The sequence below is a fragment of the Durio zibethinus genome, chromosome 6 (genome assembly GCF_047325235.1).
Source record: "Durio zibethinus cultivar Kanyao isolate XHJ-2024 chromosome 6, ASM4732523v1, whole genome shotgun sequence".
NCBI classification, from domain to species: domain Eukaryota; kingdom Viridiplantae; phylum Streptophyta; class Magnoliopsida; order Malvales; family Malvaceae; genus Durio; species Durio zibethinus.
Window position 1 is genome coordinate 34324105 of NC_143167.1, and position 25686 is coordinate 34349790.

The 25686-nt window shown below is 35.5% G+C and overlaps 5 protein-coding genes and 1 pseudogene across 6 annotated transcripts; 4 read left to right on the plus strand and 2 right to left on the minus strand.

Moving 5' to 3' along the window:
- Nucleotides 1–539: 539 nt before the first annotated feature.
- On the minus strand, nt 540–3611 carry LOC111286336 (uncharacterized). The gene is made up of 2 exons (XM_022876249.2): nt 2827–3611; nt 540–1614 (listed from the first exon to the last, which is right to left on the minus strand). The coding sequence occupies exons 1-2, from the start codon at nt 3414–3416 to the stop codon at nt 954–956; spliced, it is 1251 nt and encodes a 416-aa protein (XP_022731984.2). The 5' UTR covers nt 3417–3611; the 3' UTR covers nt 540–953.
- A 4213-nt stretch (nt 3612–7824) lies between these two features.
- On the plus strand, nt 7825–11585 carry LOC111285286 (derlin-1-like). Its single transcript, XM_022874646.2, has 7 exons — nt 7825–7981; nt 8990–9125; nt 9601–9674; nt 9821–9914; nt 10218–10346; nt 10463–10623; nt 11156–11585. The coding sequence occupies exons 1-7, from the start codon at nt 7965–7967 to the stop codon at nt 11277–11279; spliced, it is 735 nt and encodes a 244-aa protein (XP_022730381.1). The 5' UTR covers nt 7825–7964; the 3' UTR covers nt 11280–11585.
- A 476-nt stretch (nt 11586–12061) lies between these two features.
- On the plus strand, nt 12062–13156 carry LOC111285287 (profilin-4). The gene is made up of 3 exons (XM_022874647.2): nt 12062–12247; nt 12402–12539; nt 12682–13156. Exons 1-3 carry the CDS (start codon nt 12119–12121, stop codon nt 12814–12816), a joined length of 402 nt encoding a protein of 133 aa, XP_022730382.1. The 5' UTR covers nt 12062–12118; the 3' UTR covers nt 12817–13156.
- A 2100-nt stretch (nt 13157–15256) lies between these two features.
- On the plus strand, nt 15257–17168 carry LOC111284550 (profilin-2). Its single transcript, XM_022873235.2, has 3 exons — nt 15257–15486; nt 16071–16208; nt 16753–17168. Exons 1-3 carry the CDS (start codon nt 15364–15366, stop codon nt 16885–16887), a joined length of 396 nt encoding a protein of 131 aa, XP_022728970.2. The 5' UTR covers nt 15257–15363; the 3' UTR covers nt 16888–17168.
- Nucleotides 17169–17205: 37 nt separating this feature from the next.
- On the plus strand, nt 17206–23963 carry LOC111286155 (mitogen-activated protein kinase kinase 6 pseudogene; annotated as a pseudogene). The gene is made up of 3 exons (XR_016343268.1): nt 17206–20412; nt 22923–23089; nt 23189–23963. The product of XR_016343268.1 is annotated as a mitogen-activated protein kinase kinase 6 pseudogene (transcript).
- Nucleotides 18169–22093, minus strand: LOC111284549 (glucan endo-1,3-beta-glucosidase 13-like). The gene is made up of 4 exons (XM_022873234.2): nt 21742–22093; nt 19116–20390; nt 18717–18750; nt 18169–18568 (listed from the first exon to the last, which is right to left on the minus strand). The coding sequence occupies exons 1-4, from the start codon at nt 21794–21796 to the stop codon at nt 18445–18447; spliced, it is 1488 nt and encodes a 495-aa protein (XP_022728969.2). The 5' UTR covers nt 21797–22093; the 3' UTR covers nt 18169–18444.
- Nucleotides 23964–25686: the final 1723 nt, after the last annotated feature.

Genomic DNA, 25686 nt, shown 5'->3' on the forward strand with positions numbered 1-25686 from the left:
ATTTATATTCTTTAATAAAAATTTATTTACTAAATATATATAAATATATAATTAGAGAATTGACGCAAAACAGATCCTATATTACCATTACTCATTCTCATATCTAATAAAAATTTAAATAATATCCAACTCCATCTCCATCCTCATAAGGTAACATCCATCTTTATCCTCGATTAAAAAATCATATTTTCTATTGGATACGGATAAAATTAACATCTCCAATTAAATTCCTACTGGAACAGTAATAAATGGGCTGGACAGAGGATGACCTGAGGAAGTCCAATTTGATTGGAACCATGTTGAAAGCAAGCTGGCCTTTGAAGTTTGCTAGTTAATTCATCTGGTTTATAAGTTGGGCATCTGATAAGATAATCTCTGTACTCTGTTCCGTAAGATTTGTCTACCCAGTACTAGGACAGGAATTTGATGGCCAAACTTTGCAAACTATGTCTGTTCTGTTTAGTTTTCATGTGAATTTCACTGTGTTGTAAAACATTCCTTGTATTTGCTGATGAAATTAAAGAACGAAAATGTAACTATGAACAAAACAATGAAACAATTGAATTCTTTTGTCTATACAATTTCAGTCTGTAAGGTATGAACCCAACAAAAAAAAAAGAAAAAAGAAGCGTTCCCCTGTATATTGTGTTTGATAAAAACACAACCTAAAAGCAGAATAAAAACTATCAAAAACTGTGAATTATAAATACGATGTTGTCAACCGAAGAAGAGCCTCTCCCAAACCAGATCAGCAGCCTCACCCCCACGCTGAAGAAATGCTGAAAATGATATGGGGGGAAAACCAAATAATTAAGGATGGAAAGAAGAGAAGAAAGATGCATTGTTCAACTCTCTGCTCAAACCAACAGTGCTTTAACTGACGAAAAGCTTAAATAACTGGTTATCATGGCAGCAGAAGGGAAATTTGCAGTGAATTAGGGTTTTAATAAGGTTTAAGAAGAAGAATCCTGTTCATCATGGCAAAGCTCCTTCCTGAGTTTACGTGAGAAAAGTCTGCAAGCATCCATGCTAAGATCGATGGCAGCTGAAAGTGCAATAAACAGTGCAGCATCAGCCATACATGTCACATGCTGCATCCCAACTTGTACGACAGGTTTGCTAACCTTTCCTTCACCTTCAACAGTTGAACCCATAGCAAATCCTTTAACAGGTGACCTTAAACTGAATGCAGCATCTCTTGGTACTCTCCTATCTATACAAAATTGGCCACCCTTTTTGACACTCATTGTACCTTCAGCAATAGGGATACCATTATTAGGGCCATTCTCAGTGACAAGTTCAAACTTGTAGCCTAAGCCATCAACAGGACCCCGTTCTCGCCATGCCTCTAGACGACCCCATGGTTTCCAGCTGCTGACAGAGAAGCCGTTGGGGCGGAGTATTAGCCATGCACCAGGGTTTGATCTAGAAACACGGTCTGAACCAGGGGAGGGTACAAATGGAGTGATCATTGAGGCAGCTGCAACAGGAGAGCCAGATAGATCATATATCATTATCATCCATCCCTTCCTCTCTCTTCCTTGCCTTTCCTTTTCTCCTGATAATGTTCTCACCCAGCCTCTATTCTTGTTGGTAAAATCTGGTGGGAGGGATCTGGTTGTACAATTGACAAAGAGGTAAAAAAGCAATCTATTAATACTAAGAAAAATGAATATAAAATTAAAAATAAAAAAACCTAATTAAGCTAACTTGACTCCACCAAATTGAATAAAAAAGAAAAGAAAAACTGACATCAAATATTTGTGCACATGGGAGAGAATCAAAAGTGGTTGTCTTTAACAGTTAGGGAGATATGGCAAGGAAATTGTCTGTTTGACCAAAACTAAGTATGAGACTAGGAGGGTATACACTATTATTATTCTTCGAATATCAGTAATAAGGGATTTTATTCTCAAGGAGATCATTTTCTAATAAAATTGAAGTTCATGGTCAGTCATGGTTGCCGGATGCAGAGTTCTTCTCTGGAAATTGATAACTGCACTTTATTTTTTGAACCTGTAAATTTGTCCAGAAAAGCTAGGGATAAAGAAAAAATAAAAGCAGTGACAGCAGTCCTCTGAATAATAGCTAAAGAGGAGAGATCAAACATATTCACTCATTCAGCCCGTAATCATCAAAAACTTCATGAACTCCTAAGATTATATATAGAGCAAGGTCAAGAAGACTCTAACTGGTTCCATCAATAACAATAAATTATGTTGTTTTTGGCTGAGATATTTCATATCAAAGAAAACCTTGATCAGATTCTATGCACTAAACTAAAATCTTTGCTTGGGCAACTATCATGTTTAGACACTATAGATCAGGCCAACCAATCTATTATATCCTTTTTCTTTTCATGAAATCCCATACATTAACGTCTTAATTAAAGCCAACATTCCAAAAATGGACAAGGCCAACCCCTAATCTATCCAGATTGGAAAAGACATAAACTTTCTCATCGTCAAGGTTGGCAACAGACGCAAAAAAAACTTGTCTCTCTGATCTATCAATTTTCATGTTAACACCTGGTAATACAAAAAACAAGAAAATTAGATTAGCTGGTCTAAACTAGTGGTGTTGAGCAACGTAAATTACCACAGTTACCATCTCACAAAGAAAAATCAACAATCACACCCACATGCCTAAATCGAGGAAAGTACCCCTACTCCTAGAATCGACGGGACAGACCATAATTTCCCCCTAAAGGAAAATAACAGAGAACCAAATCCAAGACCCCACTAGACACGCTTTTTAGCACAGCCTCGAAGAAAACTCACTAAAATACGCCATATCGAAAGTGAAAAAGGAAACAGAGGAACTTACCGAGATCTTGAGCGATCGGCGCTAAACTTGCAACTGAACACGGGTTGTCTAATGTTGCCTTGAATTTGAAACACGACAGGGCTACATTCCGGTTCTCCACCGAATTGGAAAACAAACCGGGGATCAGGTTCAGCCCTGACCGTTAAGTGAAGCTTAGCGGTTGGCTTATCCGGTTCGTTGCCCAGTTTCATCCACCCATTTTGGAACACTGAAGGCCTGGTTTGTGACACACCCAAGTTCACAGTGACCTGAACCCGACCCACCAGCTTCCCACATCTGACGCCGCACGTGCGGCCCATGAGTCCGGTGTAGACTTCGATACGTAGCGTCACGGGCTTACCAGAGAGACGCCGGACAGTTAGAGCATCGAGGTGGAATCCAGAAGTGTAGGTGGAGGATTCAGGAGGCGAGTCACCGGAGCTGTTGCTGAGAGGCAACAAAGCTGTTTGAGACGGGAAGTTTTTGAGTCTGAGCTTGCAAAAGCACGGCGTCGTTGTTGGGTAAACGCCAGAACCGGCTGGTTTGGTAGCTTGCGGGGGTTTCAGAGCTAATGATTCGACGATCAAACGAACAAATGGGCATGGATCCATCGTACAAATTTGCCTTCAGCAGCTGTTTCAAGAGATCTTTGGATGGTTTTTTTTTTAAAAGAACGAAGGTAGCTCGAAATGAACGTCGTAGATAGTGAAGAGCTTGGGAAACATCTACGTTTTTGGTTGGACTAAAACTATGTAAGTCCCGAAGTAGGCTCTACAGCAAAGCTGGTTTAACGTTTCACCTTTTCTGTCTCTTTAGGAACTTCATTCTTTTATTATAGTAGTGAGTTTGGTGATTTTTACTTGGCTTGGGGTCCGTCGGCTTTAGCCTTTTTTCTTTTTTTTCCTTCTCGCGGGAAAATGGATATGGAAAAGGCAAAAAGTAATTTGGTTGATTTTCTCGAGGATTTTTTATGAATAGGATTATTTTGTTCTTGTTATGATTTGACCTAAAAATTATGAATTCTATTGGGTGTAAGTTCAAAGTCCTTTTGATAGAAAAAACAAAAGAATAATTTAAATTTAAAATTTAACATTTTGTTAATAAATTGATTAAATTTGATTGTTAATAATAGATAATTTTAATTACAAAAATCATCTTTTATAAAAAAAAATCTTCTAATTTAAATATATATAGCATGAGAATTTGATCATGAAAAATATTAAAATTATTGTTATTCGTGATAATGATACATACAATCTTTGAATAAAACAATTAAAGCAAGAAATTTGTTGACTGATTATTATGTTTAGTTAATGTAATTTTTATTATGAATTATCAAAATTAAATTATTATAACTAATCACAATGAACAAACAAAAATATAAGATAATTTTCTTTGGTAAAAGAATATAATATTTTTAATCACATATATTTTAGAATTTTCATGTAAATAATAGAATTTGCTTTTTTTTAAAAATACATTTGTTTATAAATTTCAAATTTTAATCTAATTAATTAATACAATCATTTAAAAAATAAATTCAACAATTATAATATTTTAAACTTTTGTAATTTAAAAAAATAAATTATCAAAAAAACAAAGATGAGAAATTGAGGAGAAAAAATTTTTTATCTCGAGGACAAAATGAGGGTCCAAATGTGGGGCCCATAACAGCTGGGTTATGGCTGTCACCACGTTGTCAAAAGTGCAAGCCTAGCTGGACTTGGATTGGGCGACAAAATTTTCCCTCCTTCGTTCCTTTCCATTCCAAGCTTCACTAAATATCAGCAGCTCACAGATTGTTGACGTGGCATGCGCTGGAGCCTCCTGATTTCCAAACTCGCCGTTTTCGGACGGTTACATTTGACGGCGCTAACGGAATTTCATTTTATTTTGTTTGCCTTTCATTGTCAGCTTAGCTTTCGATTTAACAAAAGGCACGATTTTGGAAGAGCTGCAACTCCGACACAAGTCGTCACAATTCCAACTTGTTTTGTCTTTTTTTCCTTTGTTTTTTTTTTTTTTTTGTTTTTTTGATGGACAAGGCATTAAAAACCATACTAAAACCATGTTAATTGGAATTGAGACACCTAATAAATTGCAAAAATTTAAGTCAAAAGATTGGCTTGATATAATTGTTATTTTTCCTAGTTGTTGATCCATCAAACCTACAAATAAAAGAACCCATAAAAAAAGTTTACTCTTGTTTATTTATTAAAAATTAAGATTTTATTATTATAATCGAGTCATGTCAAATATCTATGATAAATTTCATGAAATCAAATTCATGATATCATATATACGGGTATAACGAATTTCATTCAGTACTTAGATGCACATCACCATATTTTTTTTCATAATTTATTTTTTATTTGTATCTATTTGGTATTTAACGTACGTCAATATTGTATAATACAAATAGTAACAAGATATTAACTTTTTAAGGGTTAAGGAAGATGAAATAGAGAGCTTGCTTTCAATAGCATAAATTCCCCTACACTTTATGTTTAGCCTATGCTTGTATTGTTTTTTTGGTAAAAACTTTTTTGATGAAATTTTAACCTTAAAAAAGACAAAGAAATAATGACCCAAAGTGTTGGTCTTGGATCAATGCAACCTGCACTTTTACCCTTTATCCCCACCTTTCATGGAGCCCAATCTTTTGGTAATCCCAACATGATTGTTACCATGTCAAAATTCTCATAATTTCACCTTTATTTTTTGCTTCTTTTTCAAACCTCCTCCCTTTCTTTTATCTTTATTTCTCCAAAGTCCGAAAGGAGCCAACTAATTCTTCCGTAAGAGGAGTGGGGGCCTTTCTATTTTTCGGGTGGCTGGAGCCTGGGAGGCAAGCGTGTAGGTGTAGCATCCGCCATTGTTTTTGGAAACCCTGTCTATCGCTAAATGATCTTTGTTTCGTTGCTACGGTACCAAACTCTTTCCATGCATGGTCCATCCACTCTCATTATTACAGTTCATTCTCAGCATCAAGCGAGCTGGTCAAGCCTCAGACCATAACATCTTTGCTGGAGAAATTACTTTGGAGGGAGTTATATCTCAGATTTCGTCTTGACTTAATTAATTCGCTTCTCAAATGAATTTAAGTGCATATTTCATGTATCGATCTAATGCATGTATCTAAAGTCAAGTTGCATGTACCTAAAGTCAAGTTCGAATCCGTCTCCATCAATACTAGTTTCTTCAAAACAAACAGTGTTGCCAAATTAAAGGCTGAAGTCTACTACGAGCATCTTCAAAGCAAAGAGTCTCAGTTGAAGAGAGAGGTTTATCTTGTAGAAAATTGGGTTGAGAGGCGAAATAGGGGGCCAAGTTGACTGACTATCCAATGGGCCATGTTGGAACATGGCCAGCTCATGTGAGTGTCATGCATGCGTGCAGAGGCGACGTGGCATGATATGATTGGTTATATCCTGGAGTTTGTAAAATAGTGCTGGAATGATAAGGGGATATCTTTTCATAACTTACGAAAAGGGTAAAGAAGTAATGAATGATTACCATTTATGGCCCATTGCCCAGCTGTTTCACTGTTTTTTCGACTACTTGTTCTAGAATAAAAAAAAATACAACTAGTACTATATCTAATTGAAAGAAAGAAATTCTATCAGTTCGCTTTTCATGTTATCATCATTAAGCACAAGCATTTCTTCTTGATGATTCGTTTTCAATCTATGAAGGACATCAGTCCATCTTATCACCTGTCAAATTATACAAATGTTTTAACTCTTCGATGTATACATGGAAAAGATTCACATCCATCTGCAAACCCAATTTTCTTCTAGTACACAGCATTAATTGTCACCCAAAAGAATAATGCTACCTTCATTCGTACAGACTTTATCAGACTTCATCTTTAGCTGTCCATTTCCATTACGAACGAGAGCAAATAATTTAATAGCGAAAATATTAAAATATGTACATATATATTCAGGAAGACATCAGACATTACATGGAGTATGTATCAACAATAATTTTTAAGGTTGCCAATCATCACATCAGGACAATACAATCACTTTGTTTTTCCCTTTCTTTTTTGTTGTCAACCAATTAGCTGCCCGGATCCATTGGGAGATTGGAGAGAGAAAACAGAAAATCTGGAAGTGTTTGGGAGATTCTATTCGATCCAAGCAAATTGCAAAGCCATCGAGGCAAACCAATGGTAGCATTATTGTTAATATATATATATATATACCAGCCATGAAGAAAACATGGTGTTGGAAGACAGGCAAGCGGCCATTTGGGTGTATCTCAAAATCAGATTTTGAGCAGCAAGAGAGGTGTCCCTCTCCACCACCATCCCTATATGGACCTACCACAGTAAATTATACTATAAATCATGATCTTGGCTTGGCTTTGATTTTGTTGCAAGTCAAACAAAACTTATGCTGCTTATTAAACAAATTAAGATCGATAATTCTCTCTCAAGAACTGCCTGTTAATCATCACTTATCGGCTATGCTACAATTGGAGTGGATAAAATAAAGATTCTACTACGATTCAACGTTGGTTCCAGGACTGTTGCATTTTTAATCTTGTCAAGGTTTAAAGTTGGAACTTTTACTTGACATTGTTGAATAATTGTGTCAGAGAAAACAGAAAAGAGAGATGATGGTTTGGTTTTTGTACCGTGAATGAATGTAACATGTCGGGCACACAAGTGAAGAAAATAGTGAAAAGAAAGCTGTTTCTGGAATGACTTGTGTCACTTTAGGAAAAGATTATAAATGAAAAAATCAACTGTCGGAATTCCAAATCATAATTGCTTCAATAGAATGCATCAATTATTCTCTTATCCCCTTTCTTGATGGTTGATTGATGATAGTCAAAGACCCTATTTAGGCCGAAAAGAAACCCCAATGCCATCGGGCCTTGCTTTCTTGGCTCGCTATTCTGAAACCCAAGTTTCCTATCCCTAGGTCGGTACGAGCAGCCCAGGACCCCAGTTTCGCATCTTCCGCCCAATTTGCATTACACAGCAGCACGTGCGAAGTTAGACACAAGCCTTAGAACTTTCTTGCTCAAATTAGGCGAAACCCCGAGCTTCTTCTAATTCTTTGGCTGTTTCTCGAAGCAGAAAATAATAAGTAAAGAGATCTTCGGCTACTTTCTTCTCATTTGAGAAATTCTCTTTTGGGGTTGCAATGTCTTCACCTGCTGAGTAAGTCCCATTAATCTTTCTTGGATTTTTTTTTCTTTTTTCCTTTTTCTAATTTTATCGTTTCAAGTTGTTTCTTCTGCCCATTCAACTGGATTTTGTTAATTGTTATTCGATTCCATGGCTTTATTTTTTTGGTGTAATTGGTAGTTTTGTCTAGTTTAACTCATATGTCGTGTTAGTATTTAGCAACTTAGGATTTATAGATTCATAACATGAGTATTATGTACAACCTATCAAACCCAAAGCTTGCTTAGAGATGCAAAAAAATCTCAAACTAAAATATCTTATAGGAGTTTGTTATTTATTCCCCTGTGTTAAAGAATCAGGGATGCCATCTGTGGAATTTTCCTTTTGGTCCAAAAAGATGGGTACAACTTACAAGATTGCACTTTAGAAAAATATTGGAAATTTTCATTAGGTTATCATGTTATTGGTCTGTTTCATTGATTGTTGAGTCAAATCTGATATGTCTGATCCTGTCAAACGAAAGTTGGCAGAGGGGCAAAGCCCTCCCATGTCATTTCAATTGTGTTTCAGAATAGCTTGTCATGCTGCTAATTGTGACTGTTACAATAACAATCCATTTACAAAAAAAAAAAAAAAAAGCTATTCATGGTGAAATAAGATAGTCTCTTGCAGCATAGGATCTCTTAAATGCACAATCTCATGATAAAGCATTATTGTTTTGTCATGTTAAAGTTTTAGAGTACTCCACCATCAATGATTTGTTCCAAACTGATGGCCACGGTCTTGTTCTCAATTCCCATCCTTTTCCAACTTGATAGTAGTAGCTGCATAAGCTAGTGAGCAGCCATACTTTTGATTATAGCAGAATTAGTTTAGGCTACTTTTTTTTTTTTTTTCATTTGTGTGATGATAGTTTCTCTGATGAGTTGTGATAGTCTGCTTATTTCAAATGTATTGTTTTTTATTAGTAGTATTACTTTTTAATTATATATTTCTTTCTTTCTTTGCTTTTCTTTGACTAGCTTGTTCACTCTGTTTCAGATTTTATAACTCTCTTCCACCCATAAGCAAGTTCTACGGGACTGCATGCTTATTGGCCACTACAGCCTTTCACTTAGGACTATATGATGTTAATCACATTGCGTTGATATATAAATATGTATTCAAGTATTTTCAGGTAGGAATTTATATAAGCTTGATTCAGAAGAACAGATGTGTAGTTTCTAGATTCTAAGAATTTTCAAAAAGCATTTGATTACGAGTTTTCTCTTATGGAAGATGGTTTTTCTCAATGTGGATCATGGAATGTTGTTCCTATGTTTATTGCTTGTATTTTGCAGCCTATAGGTGATTGTATTATTTTTATTATCCAAGGAAAAAAAGGAAAAAGGAAGAAGAAAAATAAATGGTTATTATATTGCCCAGGGAAAAGTTGTTTATAAATTAAAGTGGATTTATTATTTCTATTTCAGGCTTTTTAAATAGCATTTGTGTATCGTCTAGGACAAAAACTTGTATCAGGGTAGATCTTTATGTTTAAAGTTTGATTCTCTATATAAATTGTGAAATCTCATTTTGTATATAAATATTGTATTAGTATTTTTTTTTAGTTAATCAGGAGAATTCTCTTATAACATTGCATATTTCTATAGGTGTGGAGGCTAATTACAAATTTCTTTTTCCTTGGGAAATTTTCTATCAATTTTGGAATACGCCTTTTAATGATGTGAGTATCACTTACTGAAAACTTACGGTCATTTCTGTAACCTAGTTTGAGATGGGTATGGTCCTTTGGTACCTGCAAGTCTGCAAAACTGACACTTCAAGGCTTTAAGCACTTATTCCTTGTGGCAATCTTTTATGATTGTACAGAGCAAGATATGGAGTTCAACTAGAGAAGGGACCATTTGAGAGACGGACAGCTGATTTCTTGTGGATGATGATATTTGGTGCATTCTCATTATTGGTGAGTGAAACCATTTTCCTTCTTATTCTACTTTGTAATCTGGTGGTTCAAATTTTTTGTTTCCAGTGGTGATGAGGGGCTAATCAAGATGAAATATTGTCTTCATCTCGTATCTTTGCTAACAACCACCTTTTAAAGCATGTGGTGCTAATGGTTTCTGATTTAACTAATGATCACCTTTCCTTGTCATTTGTAAATACTGATGTACAAAATGTGCCACATTATCGGACGTGTATCCTAACATCAGTCTTTTTTTTTTCATTTATTATTTTTCCCATCCATTGTCTCCTGTTGTGATTTTAGGTTTTGTCAGCAATCCCAATTTTCTGGACCCCTTTCTTAGGGATATCTCTTGTCTTCATGCTTCTTTATGTCTGGAGTAGAGAGTTTCCAAATGCTCAAATCAACATATATGGCCTTGTGACACTTAAGGTAACCTTAATTGTAACTTTGGCACATAGAATTGGTATTCTATAATCTGTTATGTAAGCTTTCTGGGCTGAGACTTTAAGTTCCTATGCATACTATTTCCATATTTGTGGCTTTAGGCATTCTATCTACCATGGGCAATGCTGGCATTGGATGTTATTTTCGGTGCACCTCTCGTTCCGGATCTGCTAGGAATCATTGCTGGACATCTATATTACTTCTTGACAGTGTTGCATCCTCTGGCAACTGGAAAGGTCATCTTGAAGACTCCTTTGTGGGTGTATCCTTACATTGTCTTTTTACTTGCGGTGAAGAGTATGTTTAGCAGTTTAGCATTTTTTTTTTTTTTTTCGTGTGTGTGTTTCCCTAAATGCAATATGATTTATCAACTCCTTGCATGCCATCTTTCAGTTATTCTGTTATTGATAGATATATCTCATAAGATGGTAAATTGTATAATTAGTCATTGATTTTTTCATAATATTTATTTCATCTGTGATCTTTAGAATTTGTTCCAAATCAATTAATCCATCAATGCTCTGTTAAAATTTGGATGGAATATGAACTAAATTTGCCTTGTGGCACTTTGGTGGACATACATGTGGTGCATTTCGGCCAAATCTTAAAGGTATGTTGAGGGATAGATATAAATTTTGACAAATTCCAAACGTTGTGGATGAAAATGAAACTTTGTGAAAACGTCATAGGCTAATGATGACATTTACTCCATAAAAACATCAGTTTCTTTCGTTTTTACCCTTTTTTAAAATGGTTTGTTGGTGGTATTTTCCTTGACTGCTACTGTTACATAGACACAAACTAGTTGAAAGGTGGAGAATAGGAGCTCCAGCCCAGCCAAGCAGTCGTGCTGCTGCTCAGCCTGATAGATCAACAGGTGTGGCCTTCAGCGGAAGATCATATCGGCTAAATGGATGATTGCTTTACTTTCTGATATCACCTGGCTCAAATACATCATGAAGATTTACCTGTTATCATCTCAACGACCTCGCCATTTGATATTTTTGCTCTTTTCAGATGATGCCACTAACAAAGAAGCAAAGTGTTTAATAACAGCCCATAACGAAGGAATTATTCAAATAGGTCCTGCCTATTCATGTAATTTCCTTGGGGGAATTGACTATAAATATCTGAAACAAATCCAAATGTTTTAGTGATATTTTGAACTAAGAATGCTAGAATCATTTATTTCCTTCCGATCAAAACTTTATTTGCATGTTATCACTTTTGTTGCGTATTTTTATATTTGCCTTTTAGTTCTTCAAAATTTGTTGTGAAATAATCATAAACTAACATTGTTTCAAGCAACAACAAAGTTACTCCGTATGGAGTACATTTCGTAAACATTTACAAATTTATTAGGCACAAGTGCAAATGCCATACACGCAAAAATAGAAGAAAAGACTGGGCAATACGACACGTGAAAGGCGAGAGAGCAAAGGAAACAGAACAAAAAAGGAGCTGGGAATGGGATTGGGAGGGGAGGGTCATTGGGGCTGTGGGTGCTAAAATAAAGGCGGACGTGAATGGCAGTAATGAAAAGGAGCAACATGGACGGCTGAGAAATCATCAAATCAGCTTTTTCAAAGCCTTCCCTACCTTATTCTTCGCTTCCTTATTTATTGTCCCTCTCCCCCTTCATCCTTCACCATTACCAAACTTGAATCTCCCTTTCAATATTGCTCCCAATACCACTTTAACGCAAGCAAAAATCCCAACATCTCTTAGTAAATAAAGCCAACTTACAGCGAAGAAAAATGTCGTGGCAAACTTACGTAGATGAGCACTTGATGTGTGACATCGATGGCCAAGGCCAGCACCTTTCTGCCGCTGCTATCATTGGCCATGATGGAAGTGTCTGGGCTCAGAGCTCTGCCTTCCCTCAGGTGATCATATCACATTAATTATGTCACCCTGTTTTCTTTTTTCTTATTTGATCTGATCTGATTCACTTGATAATATTGCATTGCTCTGAATTCTGATCATCACCATCTGGTTATATGATTGGTGTCTGGTTTAATCCCTTTGTCTTGTTTGCAGTGCAAGCCTAATGAGATCAGTGACATCATGAAAGATTTTGACGAACCGGGCCACCTTGCCCCTACAGGCTTACACCTTGGTGGCACCAAGTATATGGTCATTCAGGGTGAGCCTGGTGCTGTCATTCGTGGAAAAAAGGTGATGCTTTATTATACTCATATACAAAGTATTTCGACTTGAAATTACTAATATATAATAATTTGTGTTCAAATTTAGTCTCATCCTTACCACTTGCGCTGAATATTTTAATTGGAAAACTGTGTACGTTTAATTTGGGCAGGGATCAGGAGGGATCACTGTTAAGAAAACTGGACAAGCTCTTGTGTTTGGCATCTATGAAGAACCAGTGACTCCAGGACAATGCAACATGGTTGTTGAGAGGTTGGGTGATTATCTTGCTGATCAGGGCCTGTAGTCGACCTAGCTTCAAAATTCAATGCCTTTTTCATTTTTAAGTTTTGGGTTCCAAGTAATTTGCATCTTATCCCATTGAAAGCTATGTTTGATTGGCATTTGGACTTGGTTGATTGACTTGCTTCCTTCACCATATCTGCTTTTTTGTTGCTTTTTTTGGGTTTTGTTGGTAATCCCCATCAGTGGTTGCAAGATCTTTTTTTCTTTTTTGGCAGTGTTTGTTGCCATTAAAATTTTTCCCCTTATAATGAACGTTTGAATATGCCCTTTTTCTTTGTGAATGAGAGAATCAGATTTCAGGTTCCTTGATTGCCACTTGTTTTCTGAATATCAATGCAAATTTTTTCTGTCATTTTGTTCTGACTTCTGAAGATAATGTGAAAGCTAGCTACCCCCCTCTTCCACAGTATATCTGAGAGAAATGGAAAAATATTTTCCCAAAATGTAATAAAAGAAACATTGAAACATGGAGGCCCACCAATACCCAATTGCTATGCTCATAAAAAAATCAGCAGCAATCACAATCTTCTTTACAGCTGGCTGCAAGGGCTTATTCACAATATGCACATTCCTCAATGAAAATTAATTTTCTTAAAGAGGCTTAGCGTCTCCTTGGCTCAAATGCCTCGAATGATCTGCGGTTTGGACTTTGGATCCAAGTTAAAACGTAATTTCATAATTCATTTTATTTGCAAAATAACTTTTAGTATTTGTATTTTTGTAACAAAATTGAAATAAAATTTGTGCGCATGCTACGCACATAATAATATTCATAAAAATATATAATAATATTGTGATAAAAATTTATAAAAAAAGGTTAATATGGTCTTATTTATATAAAATATAGATGGATTCATTATTTCATTTGCATAACTTTTTTTTTATTATCCCTAGATGTATATAAATCTTGATCAGATTAAATTCAATTTGTTTTTTCATTCATTATAAAATAGTTTTATAATATTATAAAATTAATTTAAACCATGCGAAAAATATGGCATGCTTACGTAAACTAACACTTATTTATTTATTTTTTTTTGCAAAGTTCATTTTGCAATTCTTATCAATTTTTTCTTTGAAGAAAAAAGGATTTGCAGCTTTCCAAAAAATAGACGATTTGCTGCATGGTAAGAGTAAGAAAAGAGAAAGCTGTTGATTTTGATATTAAACTGAGGATTCGTGTTTGGTTTCGGGATCTATGTAATTTATATTTAAATTTTTAAAATGAGCAAAATCATTTAAATATATATATATATTTGTATTCCATGTATCATTATGAAATGCTTTATCGGCATAAAAAATAGTTTCAGTATATAAAAAACCATGATAATGGGATTTATTTTTTCAAGAAAGAAATGGACCCCGGAAGCATTGCAAGTTGAGGTCCATGCATTTGGGCATATGAGGAATATGAATATCCATAAATTCAACCAAACAAAACCAATGTATGATATGATCTATCCTATGGACAGTGATGGGTAGTAAATCCTTTAGCTAAAGATAGCAAAAAAAAAAGTAGGTTCAAACAAAGAAAGGTCTGAAAAAGTGATTTGGTACAAAAGAAAAGCTGAAGAGATTCTCAATGTTTTCCCTTTTGTTGGAATGGCTACAAAATTGTGGGTATAAATTATGATAAAAAATATATATAAATATGTATATCTAAATTTGAACTTGAATGCCATGGGGAACAATTAGAGCTAAAATGAGCTTGATTTCCTTTTTCTCTTTTTCCTTAATCATTTGCCTTTGGATAAAGATGCTTAGCTGTGCTTCTTTTTGTTTGCCCACAACTATTTCCAATTGCTTTTAAATATAATTAATAATTCTCTCTCTCTCTATCTATCTATCTAAAGTAGCAAATAATGGTAAAGGGGAAAGATTGCTTTCATCACTTCTTGGGAGATGTATAATTCTTATCAAGGACAGATATATGTAAGAACAGGAAGAATATAAAACTAAAACAATATTTCATATCTTCTATGTTAATTTTTAGCGAGGTATTTTTATATAATCTTCAATTCTACGTGTAGTGGTATTTTTTTTTTCTTTTTATCAATAGCTTATATTCATAATTTAATATCTAAAATTACTCGTAGATGTTGATAAAGTTAATGCTGCATATATAACATAATCAATTCCCCGTACTTTTTTTCTTTTTTTGAAAAGAAGAAACAAAATACCAAATTAAATTTTACTTTTTTTTTTACAAAAAAAAAAGAATAAAAGTATAAATCCACCCTATTTCTATTGTAATATCCCACATTTTGTGGGCTTTTTTTTTTTTTTTTTTTTTAATTTGTGCCATATTAGGAAAAAGGGAATTGTGGCCCAAAGAGAAAAATGAAAAAAGGTAAGGAAAAAGGTAGAGGAAAAAAATAGTAGCGTACCAGATCTCGTTATTTCAACGCTATATCTGCGTGTCTCTCCCTTGCATCAGCTTTGCCTTTGCCCCTGCAGTCAAAACACTTTCTCTGACTTGTTTTTCTCCTTTCTCTCAAACTCATCAAAGAGAAATACGCAGAAGTACAGGAAGAAGAAGGAGAAGAAGATGTCGTGGCAAGCGTATGTAGATGATCACTTGATGTGTGAAATCGAAGGCAACCATCTCTCTGCCGCCGCCATCATCGGCCAAGACGGCAGCGTTTGGGCCCAGAGCTCCAATTTTCCTCCGGTTGTTTTCTTACCCTTGTAACTCTTCCTTTTTTTTCTTTTGGTTTAGATTTTCCAAATAGTAATAACATTTCAAGCTTTGGGTAAGGAGATCTGATTCTTACGATTGAATACTCCTTGCATGATTTATTAGCTGATCTGATTTGCTCCGAAAGGATTCATATTTGTTCACTCTTTGCTGGTTTTTTTTCTCTTCTTGAAAGTTCAAGTTGGGTTTTTTTTGCTATGATTTATTAGTTTATGTTGCATGAGGTATTGATCGATTTTCCTTTTCATGTTTGGAAAATCTATATGATTTCTGGGTTTGTTTCTATTTCTTAGTTTTATAAGTATTAAGCATCATCTATATGATTTGGATCAAATGAAATGAAGTTTTGATAATGAATCTGTGCAAATGACCATAATTTTAGCAATGATGATAGAAGTAATTAGAGAGATAAATGTTTTGAATACTACTAATCCTGTATATTTTGTTTTTAAAGATAGGATTTTTTTTTTCTTTGGATTTAAACAGTGAAAGTTTACGGTTTTTTCCCTTTCTGATCAACATGTGCTTATTGCTTCTCGGTTTTATGTTTATTTCAGTTCAAGCAAGAAGAAATCAATGGCATCATGAATGATTTTGCTGAACCTGGATCACTTGCCCCAACTGGGTTGTACCTTGGTGGTACAAAATACATGGTGATCCAAGGTGAAGCAGGAGCTGTTATTCGAGGGAAGAAGGTGATGTTCTCCATCTGTTCTGAGTTTTATTTTGTTTATGAGACTGAAAAATCTCATGTTCACAAGCATTCTTTTACATTATGTTTAATGCAAATAGATTTGTCATTCATACATTTTGTTCTGAGTGTAATTTCTAGTATGATAAAAAAAGAAAAACCTATATTGCACTGAATTTCTTTTTTTTTTTTCTTTTTGGGTGAAAACCCAAACTTCATTTGCAAACTCATGCAGCACTTATGCTCATTGCGAAGTGATATTACTTCTGATTAGCTACTCAAGATTGGGTACATTGATGCTGTGCTCTCATATGTATTTGGTTTGCACTTGGCTTTTGCTGTTATTTTTTTCTGTGCAGCTGTTATCTTGTGCCCCCCTACCCTGAGATTCCCGAGGGAGTGCATTTCTTCAGACAGAGACACTTCGAGGAAGGAAAGGAGGGGCTATGAGGGATATACAGCCACTACTGCATAACTATCAGCCACTGTCTAATACTTTTGGTTTCAAGTCTTGGTTGTATTCTGAGCCTTTGTCATTTTAATTTCAGGGACCTGGAGGTGTTACTGTTAAAAAGACCAACCTGGCCTTGATCATTGGAATCTATGATGAACCAATGACTCCGGGTCAGTGCAACATGATTGTTGAAAGGCTTGGTGATTATCTCATTGATCAGGGTCTTTGATCTCTTTGGTGTGCCTTATTTGTTGCAATTCTTCTTGGCTTCTATACAAATGTGCATCTGCCACCTCCTGTGTTAATGGTTGGCGTGCAGCTAAATAATAGTATTACTAGTATTAAAGTCACGGGGAACCTTTTCCAGAAACAAAAGGCTTGGTGTTTGTAATAGTGATGCTTATGATCTATTGCGTTGTTTCTGTACTTGTTTGATGGATGGTATTATCAAGATTGTCAAGTGAGATACTTTGTCTACATTTCAATGGATTTTCTAGTGGATTTGGTAAATTAATTGGCCAAGTTCTTTTTTGGGTTTTTGGTTCAGGTGAGGGTATAACTCTTACAAGGGAGAAAGGGGAGGAAATCTTGGCTCGAAACCAGGATCTCTATGTTTTAATAAAGCTTTGTTAGTCACTAAACCAAGAGGTCCTCTCGGCGGAGGACAATTGACCAAGTTCATTCTTTTAATCTTATGTTTCCTGCAAAAAGCATTAAGACTATATAAATCTGACTGGAAGAAAACCTGTGTGTGATCATTTGACGCTTGTTGTTTTTGGTTCGGGTGGCGAAAATAAGGGTATTTGGTGGTCTGTGTGCAAGGGTTGAAACTTGTTCCTTCCGATATTAAGTGCAGCGAAACAAATCGAATCCTAGCTTCACCCATTTTGAGTCTTGCAATTACATTTTTATGGGTACAAGTGAATGATATCTATGGCTTGGTAGTTTATGTTGCTTCGACATAATCCTTACTTTGTTAAAACTAGTTTGGGTTGTGAAGATGGATAATGCTTTCATATGGTGGTGCATGTGCTGCTTGCTAACTGCCTAGTTGGTAGCGGAGGCGATTAGAGAAGGACTTGCTTGTTTAACTGACGAATATTCAATCCTCTCAAATGGCTATTCTCCTTATAGAATGAGACAGGATAAGCACCCAAAATGGTACGGACCGGATTGCCGTTGAAGATTTAATATTCGGAATCTCATAGCACCTTCAAATTTCTAGGGAATGAGAATATATAGGTTTGCGAGGACGGTAGCACTAGCAGCATGCCTTGGCCAATTGCGGTGTTGAATTTATTCATAGAGATAAAAGATGCCCTTCTTTTTTTAATTTACATCAATATCGTCAAGTTGGATGATTTTGTCGTATGGCAATGAGAATCAAGATCAGCATCCATTCAAAATTTAAACTTGTTAGCTGGGGCAATGTGATTGTTATGTAGAGGGTTAAATTAACAAACTTTAAGAATGTTACGTGAGGTAGTGGAATTAATATAAAATATTCGGATGAGAAAGAAAGACCCCCTTGGCCTTAACAGGATACAGAAATCGCACCACATTTAAAACAAGCAGCAGCAGCAATGGACAGCATAATACACATTCTCGTTTTACAGGATCTCATCAGCACAACCAATACCATACAAAAACTAGAGGCAGCTGCAAATTGTTCGCCACCACAATTTTCTTGAATACATCTCTCTCATCTTGTGAGGGCTAACTTCATATACGTGTCAGACTTCTCATCTGTCTTCAAATTGATGTGCATCTAACACATTGCCCAGGTTCAAAATAAAAAAGGGAATAATGTCGTCAGAAAGAAACCAGCAATCCATGCACAAACTTCAGTACGTGTGGAGGAAGAAGTACTAGCAATGGCAGTCATATTACTTGCTGCTGTTTTGTTGAACCTGCATGATCATTTCACAAGAATTACTTTAGTACATTCTATAACGAGTGTCCAAAGATGAAATCAAATTAAAGGAAGCAGGATTGTACTGAAATATAACAATAAAAAAGGAGCTATGATACATGAGATGTTTCAGAATCTGTACTTACCCTCTAGAGGTCAGATAGATGCATTTATCATAGCCTGCACAAATAATTAAAGAGATAAGTTTCTTGTCAAGCAAGATCATTCCAGAACAGGATTCTAAATGACACCATCAACACTGAAGAAATCTAATCAACAAACAGATACTGCTAGTTTTTAGACTTCAAAAATCATGCCCAACTAAGCTGTTAAAGATAGATTAACTAAAAGGTAAATGACGATTTATAGTATCACCTGAGTACAGGCACATTGGAGCAAAGTTGTAGTTTGTTAAATCAAATATGGTTTGAAAAATTAGTTCACTTAAGCTAAGATTAACACCGAGCACCTCAGTTGGTATAAGAGGAAGGAATAAGCATGTGTTATGCAATCTTGTCAGATTCTGCATAAAATTATAGACTTACTAGGATCCTTATCAACTTTAACTCCATTTCCTCCAAAACTGCATGCAACATCACTAGCCCCATTTTGCTGGTAGTAACTGTTGAATGCGAAAGAGGCATGAGAAACTAGATTATCTGGCTCAAAACATGGCTGGCTAGGCTGAATGGCAGAGCAATCTACATTTCCAGGACCACAAGCCCAATCTAGGGCATGCTGTAAATCCGATTCAGAAGCCTTGCTAGAAGCGATGCACCAGGTTGTTCCATTTGAATTGGTACCATTCGCACCATGTGTCATATCAACAGCACCTTTTCCAGTGAAGTCCAGGTTATACACACTTGTCTGATCTGGATAAAATAAACCCCAGTTTCTCTCTGATTCCAGTCCAGGCTTCCTGTTCTCATTAAACAATGAGAAAATATACACATCTAGCTCTTCGCCAGGCTTGGCAGGTGTACCAGAGTCAGCAATAACATGACGAATTAAATTGGTGTTATAAGTCTGGGCATTGTCAGGAGTAGCAGCCTTCTCTTTTGGTGAACCTTTGGAAGGCCAGCCAGTTTCCGTGACCATTATCCTAATTGTCCTGAAATTTAGAGCCATCAGGGCAAAATTAATAGCATCTATCTGGGCATCAAACATGTTTGTGTAAAGTAGACCGGTGTTTGGATCTATGACTTCTGACGATGACTCAAACAGAGCATAATCCAAGGAGACATTGTTTGGAGAATCTCTATAAGCATAATAAGGATATAAATCAATCATAAAAGGTGACTGGTTCTCAGCTAGGAATTCCAACATAGGTTTCAAGAAAAATGCATGGCTGCTGTTAAAAGCCCCAGCAGAAGGTGGGAATGATCGGGATAGAATCCCTAGGGAATGGGTACTTGAAACCTTAATCCTCTTGTGCAGGCCAACCTTTTTCAATGCTGTGAGGACATTATGCATAGCAGGTACAACCAAGGCGGAGGTATTACCAGGGCTCTCTGTGACTTCAAGACCTACAGTAATGTACGTGATCTTTGTGGCTGGATAGTATGGAAGGATGCTATTCTTTAGCCAGGAATCTGCATTTGATTGGAACTGGGAAAATGCTAGCAAGTCTGAATTTGAAACTCCCACAATAAGTTCAACGCCAGTGTTTGCAAACGCCTTCAGCACTTGGATATTAGAATCATAAATCCTGAGGTATTTAATGTTGTGAAGTTGAACCAATTGTGCAACTTTATCAGGTGTTGGAAGATCATCAGCATTCCTTCCATAGCAAACTCCAACCATGCTTCCCCTGCAGAAATCTGCCATAGAAATTGGCATCAGGTATAGTCCTCAACTAGCTATTTTACCAAGTTTAATTGCCAAATCAACTGAGCAACCTTACAGGAAGATGGAAGATGAGCAAGTAGAAATTCTCATATAACACAAATGATACAATATGATTAAAGAAGAAGAAGGACCAAGAAAAGAGAGAACAAAGACTTAAATTACAGCATAGCTTCAGCAAAAATGTTATACAGTATGTCCCAAAAAGGAATCTTCCAGCAGCCAAATGCTAAAATAATCTCCATTATAAAGCTACATTGGTAACCAAGTTTCTGGAGATACATAAACAAAAAATGGAAAAAGCCCCCCAAAATTCTAGCCGTACAAGATTTTCAAATTCAATTACAGTCCAAACCTCTATCTCAATGCTAACCCAATTTAGTTTGCCAATCAAGCATAAGTTCAAGCCAACTTAAAATGCTGGCTTGTAGCTACAGGCAATCCTCTCAAAATGAAGTATTACAAGAAGACCAATGAGTCTAAGCGTATCTCCTATCAGCATGAAAGAGAGATGATAACAAGGAAAAGAATAAAACACGTTGAGCAAGAAGCATGTGGTGAAGTAAGAATGGTATCCATACATTGCCAGACAAGTTTGCCTAGTCTGTAGAAATCATGTTGTCCAAAAATCCAAACGTTCAAGGTACAAGATTTTCAAGTTCAAAAGCATTTTTGACTTCATTTCAGTAAACATTAAGGAAGATTTAAAACCATTTCAGGTAGTCAATTCTTAGATTTTTTTTGGCCAATAATTCTTCTTAGAAATAATCAGACACGTGATTCAGCATTCCATCATGGAATGTGGCCAATATATGGTTGATATAAACTAAAGAAGATCATCAAGGGGTCCACTGACTAAAACATCACAATCTAGCAGTCCTAGATACTGAAGCCCTACCTACTTGATAGCATGATCTTAAATGCAAGTGGATAACTGCCTGGATACTAAATCCATTTTGTTACATTAAGACTGAGCTAGATAACTCAAATAGCAAGTAATCGAAACAAGGACAAACAGACCCATTTGAGGGAGAGAGTAAATAGGCAACAAACTATTAAGAAAGAGCGACTGATCAGAGAAAAGAATGAAGCACAAGCAGAGTGCTTAAAAAAGCTGAGATTTTTACTCAAAAGAAATGTGGGTATTCAAAATCAGAGATTAAAGCCTGAAAAATAACAAAGATCTAAGCAAAGATGAATAGAGAAATAGTTAATAGTAAAGCAAAAAAATTTTAGCTCAGAAAACAAGTTCAGGAAAAGAAAGCGGAAACTGAGGCACTGTTAGTCACTGTGAAGAGAAGAGAAGACAAAGATAGGAGGGCATACCGAAAAGCAGAACCAACAAAAAAACTACAAAGACAAGCTTGAATCTTGAAGCCATTGTTCATATAAAAAAAAAGCCAAAGAATCTTCTTCTCTTCCACTTTAGTCTCTGGGTTTTACTTGGGTCTGTAAAACTTCCAACGTTCTTCTTCCAGAGAATAAGAACTTTTCTTTCTTTGTTTCTCTCTCTCACACTCTTCTCAAAATGCAAAGCAATAAAAAAAAAAAAAAAACCTTTGTCTGGGAGCTCGCTCGACAGTGAGAGAGAGGAGCACCTAAGCTTGGCTGGCTGAGCTTTGACGAACGGGAGTGTGTTTGTGTCAGAGTGAGACAGTATTTTCGGACCGGATTTGACAATTGTTTTAATGAATTTCTGTTAAGAAAAGCATCTCGATTCCGCTGCGTGTCCTTGGGCATGTTTGTTCTCTTCTGTGTTCTTCTGTTCCCAATTCCCCAAACTATTTTCTTTTTCTTTTGATTTATGTATAATATATATATATATATATTTATATTGTTGCCAGTGCCCATTAACTCGTACTTACAAAAATAGCCAACAAATTCATTGCAACAAAAATCTCCTCCACTATTTCTGACTTTTTCTTCTTTTTTTTTTTCTTGCATGCGACAATGTCATGTTTATCATTTTTTTTTCCTTTTCTAAAAAAAACAATTAAAACCTAGATGGAACATAATACCACGTAGATCGTGGTACAAAGTTGCGGTTTCATGTTTGAAAATCTCTTTTTATATTTCTTATATGGGGAGACGGAAAATTCCAAATGTGACAAATTGAACTAAGAAATTGAGTTAATTTTTTAAGCGGTCTTTCCCCTTTGAATTTATAACGACTTCTTTTTCACTTTCTCACTAACCAAGCAGAAAAAAAAAAAAAAAAAAACAGTCTTAACTCTCTTTTCTTCTGAAGAGTCCGATATAAAACCCCTAACCGAACAGTTACTATACGTAAAGAAAATGAAGAGCAAGAAACCATTGAAGCAACTGAAGCTGTCTGTTCCAACCCCAATCTCTTCTTTCCTGCAAGTTTTTCTTCTTTATTTTTTCTATTCCTTAAGCATATTTCGAGATTGCTTCGATTTTTAATTCACTAGAAATCGCTTCTAGTATCAAAGTATACGGCTTGATCGGCTTATATTCTCCATCGCATTTGCTCTGTTTCGATGCAGGTCATCCAAATGAACATACAAGAAGAGATTCGCAAGCAAATTGTGCAGGGCCTAACCATTCTTTCTATAACTCTTGTCGTAGAAAACATGGACCGTTGATCTCTGGGTGATGTGATCAGACAGGTTAAAACAATTCTTGAACCATATCTTGCAGTTGTGTTAAGCAGGTTTTCTTCCTTCTTGTGAATTGAAATTTCATAAATGACTCAACAAATGTCCTAGCAAAAGCAAAACAAGTCTCTTCTTCATGAGTCTTTATATTTCAGGTCCTACAAGGTCTTGTATATTTGCACCATGAAAGGCATGTAATACTGATACACACTGGTAAACCATAAAGGTGAAGTGAAGATCAGCTGATTTTGGTGTCAGCACAACGCAAGCTAGTTCCATGGGCCACTATGAAATACATTTGTAGGGACTTACAACTACATGTCAGTATGAGGAGTCTCCACACTGTTCAAATCAATTTGTAACACTTTTGTTTTTGTCATTCACTTCATAATTCATTTGCTTGTGATTAGCTATTTCATTTGCTTTTGTAACACACTCAATGTGTTTATCCTCACGAAGATTGGATATCCTCAAGTGGGAGCTGTTACGACTATAGCAGTGAAATATTTGGAGTTAGGGTATGGTAGTGCTTGAGTGTGCTATTGGATGTTTCCCGTATATGCGATCGGAAGATCAGCAAAGCTGGCCTAGCTTTTATGAGCTTTTGGAGGCAATTGTGGAAAAGCCTCCGGCAACTGCTCCTCCAGATCAATTCTCTCCAGAGCTCTCTTCATTTGTATCAGCCTGGTCAATACTTGCACGTTTATTTTGCATTATATCAACTCATCCAATAGATCTGTCAAACTTGGTCTCTAAGTGCCTGTTTTTTGGAATTCTTTCGCCATTGTATAGGCTTCTAGTGTAAGCTACCAACTATCTCCAATATGCTATCCATTGTTTTTTGGAGCATGTAGCAAGAAAAATTGGTGCACAAGTCCATTAAATGATGTAATCTCACCTATACAAAATCACTAGAATCCAAATTTTGATCCTCAGAGGCTCATTTAATGTGCTTTGGCAGTGATTTCATGTTCTCTAAAAGTGGTGGATGTTGTAATATACTACAATTTTCTTTAAAGACAACCCATTTGCACTTCATTTGAGATTCAATGAACAATTGGAAACTCTTATTCAATGAAATGTAGCCCATACTTGCCTTTGTAGTCATCATTTTGTAGTATCTACCTGAAGTTATCGGACAGCAGAATCTCTTGCTAGTTACATGTTTGTTGTGTAAAGTGAGCCATTCATGTGGAAGCTTACCTGCTTCTTGAAGATGAAAAATCGTTGATACAGTTAGAAATTTGGTTTATTACTTTTACATGGAACGATTGTCTTGGGGCTTTCCAGATGAACAGTTCAAATTGATGTTATGACGCTAGGGATCTTGTTGAACCATTTACATCTTATGCTCTTTACAGATAAATTTGCTTGCTAATTTCATTCTACACATGGAGAAGTCAAGAACTACGCAGAATCTACTGCAAATGAAATGAACTATAGTGAAAAAATGTTATGACATTGACAACAATGACAAAAAGAAATAATCTGTTGGCAGAGTTGGATGGATGAGACAAGCCAATAAGATCTGTGGGTACTAAACTTAGGAAGAATAATTAATAGCAGAAAGGGTTGATTAGGATCCGAAGCTGTGGGCACTAAAAGGGGTAAGAATGTGAGAGTAAGGACGGTGAGGCCTACCTGCAAAAGCATGTGGCGGCATTTCCATTGCCCATCAAATAGCCTACTACGCATCATGATTTGTTCCTAAGTCAACCTTTATCCTTATTCCCTGCCTAACCAATCTTGCGCCCGCCCCCCACTTCCAAACGAAAACATTAATGCAAAAGTAGTATGTTATACATGATAATTATTCAACTGTAATAATAAATTATGTAGGAATTTATTATTTATAAATATAAATTTTGTATAAAATTTTGATAAATTTCATATAATTTTAAATTATAATTAATTAATTATATTACAATTTATTTGTACAAAACCCATCAATTCGTGCAAAACGGAAAAGGAAATCATTTTTAAGATTATTTTTATGCATTGGCACTGATCTGTCTAAGGTTAACACCTAAAAAACTTTTGGCCTGGATATTGCTAAATTCTGATTGAAATTAGGAATGCCATTAGAATTTTTTTTTGTCGTTGAGAGGAATTGTCAACCATGTTTTCTTAAACGATTTATTTGCTTTTTGGCCATATAAAATTAGCTGTTCCAAAAAAAGAAGGCAGCTGCTAGGAATAGGATAGATTGAAATTGTTATTTGAAATAATTTTATGAACATAAAGATCCTATTCACCAGCTGGCAATTACAATGAAACAATAAAGCTTCATCAGTCAAACAGCTGTATTAGTTTATTCTTTGCAATCAAAGCAAATTGGTAATTAGATGGATTTTGTGATCCTTTGAATTAAATTCTAATAATCTTCTGATATGTGAAAGTTGTAAAAAAAAAAAAAAAAGATAATATCAACAAAAATAGAAAGTAAACTCTTGTGAAGAATTTATAAGGAAACTGACAAGAACATAAATGACTTTCCAAATATAGCCAGAACAACTAGATGGCAAAATGAAATATATACAAGAATATTTTTGTATATAAGGCATCAACAGGACAATACAAATTTGTCAAAGAATAAATTATTACTGCTATATTTTGGAGATTGAATGGGGAAGAAATTGAATTTCTAGCACTC